This window comes from Toxorhynchites rutilus, chromosome 2, assembly GCF_029784135.1.
Source record: "Toxorhynchites rutilus septentrionalis strain SRP chromosome 2, ASM2978413v1, whole genome shotgun sequence".
Classification (NCBI taxonomy): domain Eukaryota; kingdom Metazoa; phylum Arthropoda; class Insecta; order Diptera; family Culicidae; genus Toxorhynchites; species Toxorhynchites rutilus.
This window is the reverse complement of record NC_073745.1, coordinates 284,469,246-284,482,225: the sequence shown is the minus strand read 5'-3', so window position 1 is coordinate 284,482,225 and position 12,980 is coordinate 284,469,246. Positions and strand designations below refer to the sequence as shown.

At 42.6% G+C, this 12,980-nt stretch overlaps 1 protein-coding gene across 1 annotated transcript; it reads left to right on the top strand.

Annotated features, from left to right (window-relative positions):
* Positions 1-11,773: 11,773 nt before the first annotated feature.
* LOC129766941 (uncharacterized) lies at positions 11,774-12,502 on the top strand. The gene has a single exon (XM_055767538.1). The coding sequence runs from the start codon at positions 11,774-11,776 to the stop codon at positions 12,500-12,502; it is 729 nt and encodes a 242-aa protein (XP_055623513.1).
* Positions 12,503-12,980: the final 478 nt, after the last annotated feature.

The following is a 12,980-nucleotide window of genomic DNA, read 5'->3' as shown; positions in this document are numbered from 1 at the left end:
TCATATGGGGTCTGAAGTGGAAACTGGAATGGGGTAGCTCATTCAGAATTGTAGTAAACTATCCTTTCATAAGATGGTTATATCGAGCATTTCTGGATAGTGGCAGATCTGTAGTATGTTCTTAGTTGACACTTTTAGATATCGGGTTAAATTCCCAATCAGTCAAGGATCTCCCCGGGTTGGAAATTTTCTTGACAGGCCTTGGGAAAGCTTTGGACCTGAAGTTGAGACTATGATTATGTCAATGTCGATACGGATAGAAACATTGTTTTTTTTACAGTTTTCGCCAATTTATAATGTTCGATTAATAGAAATTCATGCCTGCAACAGAGTCAGTTCGTTTTTGTTTTTGCTTTATAATGCTGGTCTCCTAACTTTAATGCAAACATAAATAATATCTATAAGATAAATTGACCTGTTCAAACCTTTGTAGTGGTATGAGGTGGGTCATCATCATCTTTATCTCTCTGGTAATGGTCTTGACGTAACCCACCCGTCTTAAAATGTCAATAACACACTCCAAGAGTCCTGGGTTCTCCATTATGATTCTCAAAATCTTCCAACGAAGTTATCAATCGTAAGATCAACTGGGAAGCGTACTCTTAACCATTGATACGACAGTTTTCTGTTCATGGACACAGTTGGAGGACATTTTAGGCGATAATATCTTCCAGTTTCGTGATCCGACACTATTGACGTGCAAACTTTTTTCTATCAGCCTGTATCTGGTACAACTTTTTAAGTCAAAATGGTTTGTTTCGAAACATTGAGACGAATCGTTGTCAAAACAACTAGGCGTGTTTGTTGTAGAATTAATAGAGGCTTTTTTTTTCCAAAATATATTTTTTAAGGCACATGTGGCATTAGCCTGACGGGGCCGGGAGTCCAATATTTTGACAATTTTTGTCTTACAACTATGTTAGTAATATGTAACCGATTACTCGCGGTTGGCTCGAGGTTAGTATTACAAGTGTTCTCATAATTGGTATGTTGCAGTCTTCGATGCTCTATACGTGTGCCCGACACGGGCTACTTCCTATTGGGATGCAGCTGACCATTAATCAGCAACGCCCCCCCTAGTCTGTAGCCCATATCTAGCGTGGTGCGTCTTTCTCGACTCGAGGAATCCAGGATAGAATGGTCACTAGCCGGCGCAATCATCAATTCGTGTAGAGTTGTCATGAGCGGTACAACCTTTGGCTCTTGTTGAATGATCAGTGGACTGCACAACCTTTGGCCCGTGCATCTGTAAAGAGTGTGTGTATGTATTGCCGCGACTAAGTAAAAGTTTATCGATCGGATAGGAGGGATATGAAACGGGGACACAACGAAGGAAACATCATTAAACGTTGACATCGGCGTTTCTGAGGAACAGGTATAGATGAAGCAGAAGATCAGGATCCCGACTACCTAAGATATCCCGGACGGGGATATCCGATTGTCTGCCTTTTGCTCTCAGTGCTCTAGAGAGCTGAGAGCGTGCAGCATGGAACCGGATACACGACCAGACAACATGCTCGATGTCGTGGTAGCCATCGCCACAATCACAAAGATTGTTTGCTGCGAGCCCAATGCGATAGAGATGCGCGTTTAGGTTGTAGTGATTGGACATAAGCCGAGATATCACGCGAATGAAATCACGACCGACATTCAATCCCTTAAACCAAGCTTTCGTCGAAACCTTAGGGATAATCGTGTGTAACCAGCGACCGAACTCATCTCCACTCCACATGCGCTGCCAACTAACGAGTGTGTCCTGACAAGGAATGTGAAAAAATTCATTATAGGCAATTTGCCTTTCAAAAAGTGTGCCTTCTGAAGCGCCCACCTTAGCTAGCGAGTCCGCTTTCTCATTCCCCGGAATCGAGTAATGAGAGGGAACCCATGCTAAGGTAATCTTGAATAATTTTTCGACCAAAACACTCAATAGATGTCTTATTCTTGTTAGGAAATAAGATGAGCGTTTATCAACTTTCATTGAGCGGATTGCCTCTATTGAGCTGAGACTGTCTGAAAAAATAAAATAATGGTCGATGGGCAGTGTTTCAATGATCCCTAGAGCATAGTATATCGCACCCATTTCTGCGACATACACGGAACAAGGATCTTTGAGTTTGAAAGAGGCACTGGAATTTTCATTGAAGATGCCGAAGCCAGTGGACCCGTTTATGTATGAACCGTCAGTAAAGAACATTTTATCAGATCCAACTTTCCCATATTTTTCCGAAAATATCGACGGAATAACATTGGAGCGTAGGTGATCTGGTATTCCATGGATTTTTTGTCGCATGGACAGATCAAAAATGACAGAGGAATTGCAAAAGTATGGGAAGCAAACTTGGTTGGAGATGCCTGGTGAAGGGTGCACGTCGTGGGTAAGGTACTCATGGTATAAAGACATAAAACTAGACTGAGGAGTCAGTTGGAGTAGATTTTCGAAGTTATCAATCACCAATGGATTCATGATCTTGCAACGGATGAGAAATCTGTAGGATAATTCTGTGAACCGAAGAGTAAGCGGGGGTACTCCTGCCAAAACTTCGAGACTCATCGTATGTGTCGAATGCAAACACCCCATGGCTATACGCAAGCAACGATATTGTATCCTCTCCAGCTTGAGAATATGAATCCTGGCAGCTGATCGGAAGCAAAAACTGCCATATTCTGACAATATCGTTGTTTTGTACAACTGAATGAGGTCTCCTGGATGGGCACCCCACCATGTTCCGGTTATTGTTTGGAGAAAATTGATTCTTTGCTGGCATTTCTGTTTCAAATACGCAATGTGTCTCCCCCAGGTACATTTAGAATCAAAATACACACACAGGTATTTGAAAAACATAGAGTGTTGGATCGTTTTGCCAGATAGGTAAAGCTGGAATTGGGCGGGTTCGTGCTTCCTAGAAAAAACGACCATTTCAGTTTTCTCCGTAGAGAATTCGATACCCAGCTTGAGGGCCCACGTGAACAGATTGTTCATGGTATCTTGCAAGGATTTTTGCAGAACGACGGGAGTAGTACCCGTGATGGAAATAACTCCATCGTCTGCAAGTTGTCTTAGCGTGCAGTCTCTAGTTAGACAATCATCCATATCATTGACGTAAAAACTGTACAAGAGGGGGCTTAGGCAGGAGCCTTGTGGCAGGCCCATAAAACTGTAACGAGAAGATTTCGAGCTGCCATGAGAGAAAATCATGTGCTTTTCTGACAGTAAATTGTACAGGAAATTATTGAGAATTGGTGAAAGTCCACGATTATGAAGCTTCTCTGAGAGAATTTCCATGGAAACTGAATCAAATGCCCCTTTGATATCGAGAAAAACGGAAGCCATTTGTTCTTTGCGAGCAAATGCGATTTGGATTTCAGAAGATAGCAGCGCGAGACAATCATTTGTCCCTTTACCTCGGCGGAAGCCAAACTGCGTATTTGACAGCAAATTGTTCGTTTCGACCCACTTGTCCAAACGAAGTAGAATCATTTTCTCTAACAATTTACGAATACAGGATAACATTGAAATCGGCCTATACGAGTTGTGATCGCAAGCCGGCTTGTTGGGTTTTCGTATGGCTATCACTCTCACTTGTCTCCAGTCATGCGGGACAATATTCAGCTCCAGAAACTTGTTGAACAAGTTCAGCAAACGCTGTTTTGCCAAGTCGGGAAGATTCTTCAACAAGTTGAATTTAATCTTGTGCGACCCCGGAGCTGAATTGTTACATTAGAGGAGGGCAATTGAGAATTCTACCATCGAAAAATTCTCATAATCGCATTGGAGCAGAATATCGCGTACGACGCTTTGTGCAGGAACAGAATCGGGACAAACCTTCCTTGCAAATTTGAAAATCCAACGGTCAGAGTATTCCTCACTTTCATTTGTATGGTTCCAGCCACGCATTCTCCTAGCCGTATTCCAAAGAGTACTCATAGCGGTCTCCCTTGACAAACCATTGACGAACTTCCGCCAATATCCACGCTTTTTTGCTTTAATCAGACCTTTTAGTTTGGCTTCTAGAGCTTGGTACTTTCGAAACCATTCCACTAATCTAGTTTTCCTGAATTTTTTGAAAGCGGATGATTTTTCAAGGTAGACCTTTGAACATTCCTTGTCCCACCAAAGTGATGGAGGACGACGTCGGAAAGTGGTAGCCGGTGCACGTTTCTTTTGAGCTTGAAGTGCGCTATCGTAAATCAAACTTGATATAAAATTATACTCTTCAAGGGGAGGAAGTTCATGCATCGAAATGATTGCTTCAGATATTAATTCTGCAAATTTTCTCCAGTCAATATTCTTCGTGAGGTCATACGCAATATCGACTGACTCACTAGATTTTGATTCATTGGCGATCGATAAAATTATTGGTAGGTGATCACTACCGTGGGGATCTTGGATTACCTTCCATGTGCAATCCAGGGATAATGAAGAAGAGCAGAGAGATATGTCTAGCATGCTTGCCCGTGCAGGAGGGTTGGCTATCCTAGCTGCTTCCCCAGTATTTAAAACTGTCATGTTGAAGTTGTCGCACATATCATAAATCAACGTGGCACGGTTGTCATCGTAGAGTGACCCCCATGCTGTTCCATGGGAGTTGAAGTCACCTAAGATTAACCGCGGCTCCGGCAATGCCTCGATAATATCAAAGAACTGATGGCGGCCTGCAGTAGTCCTGGGAGGAATATATATCGAAGCAATGCAGAGTTCTTTGCCATTGATTTGTATCTGGCAAGCGACAACTTCAATGCCTGTAATCGATGGGATAGTGACTCTATAGAAGGAGTGACGTTTTTTGATCCCCAATAGTACGCCACCAAACGAGTCGTTACGATCTAGGCGAATAATGTTGAAATCGTGAAAATTCAGCTCGTCGGCTGAACACAGTTAGAACTGTGAACTAAAAATTTAAATTGGTCTAGTTTAGGGATGATGCTTCTGCAATTCCACTGTATGACAGTGGTCAAATCCTTGACCTCTTGCGCTGAATTAGGCATCGAGGGAAATGAACGCTGCTAAAAAGCCACATTTTTCTTTCAAAAATGTTCTCACAACCGGAAGCAAAAAGACGGGTGGGTAATGTCGGGGACATAACCGGAGTGACGTAGGACTATACAAAGGGGACAGCTTTTGTTAAATATATATTTTAAATATATTGTTTTATTTTCTTCTCCTACGTGAATACCTACCTATCTACCTGAAAAATGGATTAGTTTACTGTTTACTCTTTATGAACATGTTGATGGTTCTGAAAAGAATCTTTGGTGTTGTTTTTTTGTTATCACTCGATATTCCCATCTTGTTCGGTTAAACCTTCCTGTTTAGCTATTGCGTTTGCCACTCGCCACAGCTTTCACAGTAGGAAAATTTCTTCCCATCCAGCTTGTGACATGTTGTTCAGTAAATTACATTTAATGCGACGTGCCGGAGAAACACTCAGTGTCGCATTGGAGGCGATTTTAACCTGTAATTGAACATTTCCGATGACAGAGGTACAGTGTCGACATTCAATGTGGGGTCATAATTTGGACCCCGAACTCTATGTTTACAAAAATGTCGCATTACAGATCCATCCAATTAGCTAAAAGTCGAGCTAAATATAAATTACTGTACTTTCAATCTAGAAGCAATTTAAGAATTGGTGAAAATTGAATAATCGGGGAAGTCCCCAACCATCAATAAGCTCAGCACAACTGCCGAATTCTCATACTCATCATATCCTGGCAAACAAATTATGAAAAAATCAATTTGTGTTTTATTATTATTTTGGATATTGTTTTAGAAAGCATTAAACTGTATTTCGTTAACTCTTTTTTGAAAGGTTTAATGGCCCTGATAAGCGCCTTGTTTTATGGAATGGTTCCAATTTAGAAAACTTTGTACTCGTGGTTTTGAAAAAAACCATTTCGAACGCCCTCGATGCCGCCTTGTTCTGGATTTGCCACCAAAGCAGTTTGTATAAAGAACAAACTTTTTTCTCATGCTACCCGCTGTCGTTTTGCGATTTTGCCACGTTTGCCACTCGCCACTCGCTGCAACTGCCTGTTGTTGTCTTGATGTTCACCGAACCGAATGTGGTCTGTTCTGAATGTGGGTTTTCTTATCGTCGCGAGCAGCTTTTCCACTTCGGTGGCCGAAACTATATAACGCCGGCTAGGTGGACTGATTCACTGGTACTAACGCGCTCGGCCTAGCTACCCTTGCGGGGAACTCCAGACTAACACGGTTCGAGCGGGATTTTGCCTTTCCCTTCACTTTTCCTCCTTTGCCATATCCAACCATGGCTGCTTGTGTTGGTTGATTGATGTGATGTGATGCGAAACGATGTGGTGTATGGTTTGGATGAGAATGATCGTTACGGCAGCGGAGCGGGGATTTTTAAGCTGACAGGCTGGTTCGAGAATTACGCATGTGTGAGACTGCGACCAATGTTTCGTTCATATTTTTTCTTTTTCCTTTCCAATCGTGCTTCGTTGTATTTCGCTGCTGCGCTGGTTGACCGTTTTGGTCGGTACGATTTGAGGAGCACAAAATGGACCAATCAAAAATGGGCACATAGTGCATTTGGACAATGCTTGATATTTCACAATTATTTAATTATTTATCTCAAGAAAACTGAAATGTTATTCATTATGATAGATGCGTAGATATATTTCCAATCAATTGATGCAAAAACCTTTGCGATCTATTGAGAAATGCTCGAGTTATAAGCGTTCCAAATCTTGCATTTTTTCCTACTTGTTCAGTGCCTAGATTTTCATTTCACCCCCTATATCTTCCGGTTAGACGTAGTCCTACGTCAAAAACATAATACTATGCTTTTAAGAGGATCATTTATATTTAAAGCATTTAAAATGTTATCCACAAGGTCTGAAAGCGCAAGCAGGCCAGGTAGTGGCTGTTGCTTCGACCGCGAAAATGGAACAGACGTGTTCGTTGTTGTTCCGGGAAGTGCTGAGGACCCCTGGTTGGTAGCATGACCACGTAAACCGGGAGGTACTTGCTTCGGCCTATTCTCAGCACGTTCAGTTCGAGGCTTCATTCCAACTAGGGAAGTTTCGGTATTCTTTCTGGGGAGTGATGGAAAAGAAGTAATTTTTCTTTTCCTGATGGCACCCTGCGATGTACCGGAACATCCGGCATTGGGAGCGTCAGCAACAGGCTCGTCGTTCTGCAGAATGGAGTAGGGATTGTCCTGTGTCGTTGGCACGGAACTCTTAAGCATTTCTGCAAAAGTCCGCTTGGAACGTTCCTTTAAGGAACGCTTGAGTTTTTCCCCTCGTTGTTTGTACACCGGGCATTGAATAAGATCATGAGGAGTCCCGCCGCAATGAAGACACTTGTGCTCTTTCGCGCAAGGATTCTCATCATGGCTCTGTCCACAATCTGCGCAACGTTTTTTATTGCAACAATAGGCGGCCGTGTGACCGAGTTGCATACATTTGTTGCATTTCATTACCCGGGGTACAAACAATCGAACAGGTAAACGAAGTGCCCCTATTGCAACGTAATTTGGAAGGGCGGAACCCTCAAAAGTCACACGAAAAGAGTTTGTCCGATTGAGAATTCTTTTGTCATTTTTATGTGACACAGATTTCAGTCGATCGCATGCAAGAATCTTCACAGTTTTTAGTGTGGAGTTCTTGAAGCGACCGACACCATCGATTATCTCTTTTCGGGTCAAACCCTTTTCAGTTATTACGCCGTCTATTTCGACGTTGCAACAGGGTACGTATACACGATACTCAATCGCAAAGAGGTCGCAGCGCGTTATTTTGTTCGCTTGGGTCCTGCTTGAGACGACAACTCGTAGTTTGTCTGGCCCCATCCGTGTAATTTCGGTAACGTCAGAAAAATGTTGAGTTAGTTCCTTCGAGATACGAATGACATTGAGAGGTTTGGATTTTCGTCTAAAGTACACAATGAATGGGCCTTTGGAGCCTTCAGGGTATTCTTTAGGACGAAAATCCAGTTTCTCGTCGATTTCCTCATCTTCGGAACTATCAACTTCGTAAACAGAATTTTCTACCTCAATTTCTGCTTCATCCTCCTGCTCTTCAGGAGGAGGTTCGGTATCAGAAATATTCAATTGCGTCAACGGGGGGTCCTTTCCGCCCTCAGCCATATTAGAAAAATCGGCCAACTGTTCGATATGAACAGAATATAATAATTATCAAAATGAATAAGTAAAAAAAATATTATAAGGTTATGCTGCGGATAATATTTATATTAATTTATTTTATTTATATAAAATTCTAAAATGAAAAAAAGTTCCAATAAAATTTCAACGGTAATGTAACCAAGAAAAAATAGACACCCCTAATGCCAACGTTTGCCGATTTGGTAAACACACAGATGAACAATGGTGTAAATCGAGCACAGATGGTAGAAGGAATGATAGGAGGACAAAAGAAAAATAAACTTATACTTGCCGCTGCTGTGTGGCGTGTGTGATGATTCTGTCTGAATAAGTTTCCTCTGCGTCTCGGTCGCGCACCACTTTGAGCTTCGCTCTACTCGCAAGCGCAACCGATGAAAAAAAACACAGTCTGATTCGATGTGGATAAAAACACCTTTGTTGGATCGTTTCGAAAACCTATCCGCTAGATAGAGGCTTTGTTTATTGAACTTTAAATTCGAATATTGCTGAATTGATACGGAACGAATAATAATTGATGTTGTAGAAAAAGTTAGTTAGTTTTGATTTAGAAACGATTGAAGATAGATAAGCCCTTTCGATAATCTGAAAGTCTCACGAAATGAGTATACAATTTTGCATAGATAAAAACACAAAACGAAACTGTACCGATTGGTATCAAGACCATTGGAATGCAAATAGTTGTAAAAACTGATTTTCCATCTCAACACCTCTATTACTCCGAACCACTTGAACGAAACTGCATTCATTCCCGAAAGCGAAACGGGAAAGAGCATACCTGCACCCGAACAAAGGAAAGGGTCTCCATGTCTCCTCTATTGGGGGAGAGAAAAAAAAACCAGCGAGCATGGTCCCAACTGCGGGCAACCGAAAGAGCCGAGTAGCGCCGGCGAGAAGCTGGAAAAACAAACACAAATGATAATGATGAATAAACACCCCCGGGGCCAAAGGTAAACGCACCATCCAGGGACATTTGGGGCCGACTGGCAAAAGGACGTCGCGCCGTTATGCTTGAGTTAATAATCCGAGGCCAACCTTTGCCATATAAGTTTCACTGCCGTCGTTCGGAGGCCCAACGTTATGTCCTGGCTACGACATTCAAATGGCATTGTTAACACAGCCTTCCGGGCTTGTAACATAAGCATTCAGAACAAAAAAAAAGGAAGAACTGTGTCGTACTTTTTTTCCAGCAGCAAAAAACAAAAAATGTGTGGGTATTAGAGTAATTCCATTGAAGAGAATGTTCATGGAGAATCTGATATGGTAATGAGTTCATCAGTATCTCTCCGAATTGTGGCCACCACTTTCTGCGTTCAATCTTGGACTGGGGTTCAGTACCCATGTAAACTACATACTTTGCTATGGTTAATCAAGCACTGATTACGGAGGGCAAGGCGTCGAGATAGCGTACAAACACACACACACATACACACACACACAACAAATGGACTTAGACGGAATGGAGAGCAGGAAAAATGCAAATATCCGAAGGCGGAAGGATTCTGCGGTTGGAGATCTACTGTCTACCGTTTCGGGCTGGCTGATGAGATGCAATGTGTGAACAGATTTTTTTATGATATAATTTGAAGTGATTCCTGCGGCGGCAGATTGGCACACGCCTGACTGACGCTACCCAAATGGGCTGCGAATCGGGCAGTGTGATGAAAGCGGAACAGGTTGCTAGGGATATCTGGCTGGCATGGAAATGGGAAGATAAAATTCAGATGTACGTTGTGGAATATAAATTGAACGATTCCAGGCAATTTTGCAAGTCAGAATATTACAAAGGAAAACTTTGTAATTCGATCAAAACACCGAAGCGCTAAATTATTCATATCCCTGTCCATATTCATATCGAAAAAGCGGCAGACAGGGAATTGAATCAATTTACTGTGAACATAATGAAATGGGCAAGTTTGACTAGAATCGAATCAAACGCAGATGCAACTGATCTAAACACAAAAACCGAAATCCTGACAGTGCTGGGGTAGTTTTTTTTTCTGCCCTCTCCCCATAACAAACTAGTTTATTACACGCCGGAAATTAACCGGGAATACATCCCGCCGCTGCTGCCATCAGGCGATGAAATGCGCTCGCAAAAGTTTCAGCTTTGCATTCAGCTGCTTTTCCGCTCCCGGGGGCTTTTTGGAAATGTTGTTGAGCTGATTTCGTGAATATTTTATTTGTTGAAATCATGAAAAATTTAAATTGCAAAAAGAGTCCCTGATGGTACCGGGGTTGGTGAAGCGATACCGTACCCATGCAGGATGTGTTTGGGTGTGCACTCTTCTGTGTGTGTGTGTATGTGTGAATGTATGTGTTGGCCCCCAACCCAAAAAACAGGGGTGGAAAACGTATTTCACTTCGCGAGCTGATAGTTTCGCTGATGGATGAAACGATGTTTTTCGTCTGTTTAAATATGAATGGTGAACCAGCTTCATTCTCATTTCAGGTGGTTTTTCCTCCGGATAACAACCAATTGCGTGTTTTCTGTAAAAGCATCACAATCAACAGTGGATTGCTTTTTATTCATCATTCGGCTGTTACTTGTCGCCATGTTCGCCAACTCGGGCGAATAATTAGCCCTTTTTTTTTGCATTGGATGCACTTGAATCTAGCCCGAACCGGGTATAGCATATCTCTATAATTAATCGCGGATTCGATTGCTATTGTCATACGAGCTGGGATAGTATGAATATTATTAATTCATCGCCAGAATGCGTTGCGCCATACCATTCATTATCGTAACGCTGTTCCCCCGAAAGGGTGGAAACTGGTTGGATTCGACACGGTTTTAGGAAATTGGCAATGGCGTTTACTGCGCTTTTTGTGTGTCACTTGTGTCGCTCAGTCAAACTCTAATCCTAGCGATGAATATGCTAGTAATTTATTTGTCACTTTTTGGGGGGGAACCGACACCGATAATACTATGAATTATTGCGCAACAGTGCTGGAGTGCTTCTCAGTTTGACGGTAATATGTTCGGTCAATTTACGCAGTTCTCGCGAAAACTCATATATTATTTACCAAAGACCGCAGGAATATATAGTGAGCCGGGCGATCGAAATGCACCATCGGAAGAAGGTGGCAAACAGAGGTCCGACACATGTCACGAAACCCTCGAAGCGAGGTTTAAGCAAACGGACACGGGTGTTGAAATTCCTACATGGTAATTCTATCCATGAGTAGTGAGAGAAACAACAAACAAAAAAAAAAAAACAAATATCGGACCAACGGAGCAACAGCGACGGCACGAATTCTGTGTCACTCTTGTCAACACCTGTTGTGACGTTCGGGCATTTCCGCAGGGAACTTTAGTATTTCTGTTGAAGAAAAAAGAAATAACGGATTCTCTGTCATCGGATCTTAACGTTTGTTGCGCCTGATGGAATTATTATCAAGACGCTGACAGCAACACTTCGGACGAATACACAATCGAAGCTGCACCGGGAAAAAAACCTTTCGGGGCTGAATGGGAGATTGTTAGGGGTTAGCAGACATGGCTGCAGGAGCGATCGATAGAACGAATAGATGAAAAAGTTAGAAAACTGTTTGTTTGTTTACATTGTATCTCAGCTGCAAGTGGATGTATGTGTTACTTTTGAGATCGAGTGTTATCCGCAAATATGGATATCGAACAGAAACGTAGTGCTGTAATTGCCTTGCTCCTAGCTGGGAAATTTCAGAAAGACATAGTTCGAGAGCTGTCTGCTATACCTGTGTGCAGAAGTTTTGTACACCGTACAGTTAAAAGATACCTGACCGGAAGTACCAAAAAACGATATGGTGGGGGACGTCAAGCTACTGTGGTGACACCTGCCATGGTGAAGATCGTCAAGAAGCGCCTTAAGAGAAATCTTCGACGTAGTGCCACTAAATTGGCGAAGGATCTCAAAATATCGGATCGAAGTCTCCGTCGGATCCTGAAAGATAAACTACAGACCAAACCTTACAAGATCCAAAAGGTTCAAGACCTTTCGATGAGGCAAAAACAAGAACGGGTAAAAAGAGCGAAAGCGCTGCTGAAGAGGGCCGCGGAAGGAAGGTTGGAGAATATCGTGTTCACCGACGAGAAACTCTTCACCGTAGCGCAGTTCGTGAATAAGCAGAACGACAGAGTTTGGTTGCCGGAAAGATCGCGAACCCATGCTGACGTACTGACGGCGACCAGGCGACAGAAACCTTCATTGGTGATGGTTTGGGCCGGAATCACCCGTGATGGCCGGACTCCGCTGGTTTCTGTCCCTGAAGGAGTGAAGATCAACCAAAATACGTATCGGGAACGAGTTCTACAGAATGTCGTCGAACCGTGGGAACGTCGTCATTTTGGTTCCAGAGATTGGGTTTTCCAGTAAGACTCGGCACCGGCGCACAAAGTGAAGAAAACCCAACTTTGGATTGCAGAGCATTTTCCAGGGTTCATTGCTAGTTCGGAGTGGCCGGCTAGTTCGCCGGACCGGAACCCTATGGACTTCGCTGTCTGGAGTATGTTGGAGGCCGAAGTCTGCTCTAATAAACATAAAAGTTTGGAAGCCCTGAAGCGACATCTGACAGCAGCCTGGGAGAAATACCACAAGAGCATCTGCGGGCCTCTTACGATGCGTTCCTCGATCGTCTGCGGCGAGTGGTTAAACTCAAGGCCGAACAGGTTGAATTGTACCAGTGAATTTAAAAAAAAATTGTTTTGAAGCAAAATTGAAAAAAATTGAAATAATATAAATTTTGTTTGCTTTGATCAATTTATCTGTTTTTTTTTTCAATGTAGCACTTCAATTGCCGGACCCTGTAATATTCAAGAAGCTGATAATTGAAATTGGGATTATGTTATTGAAA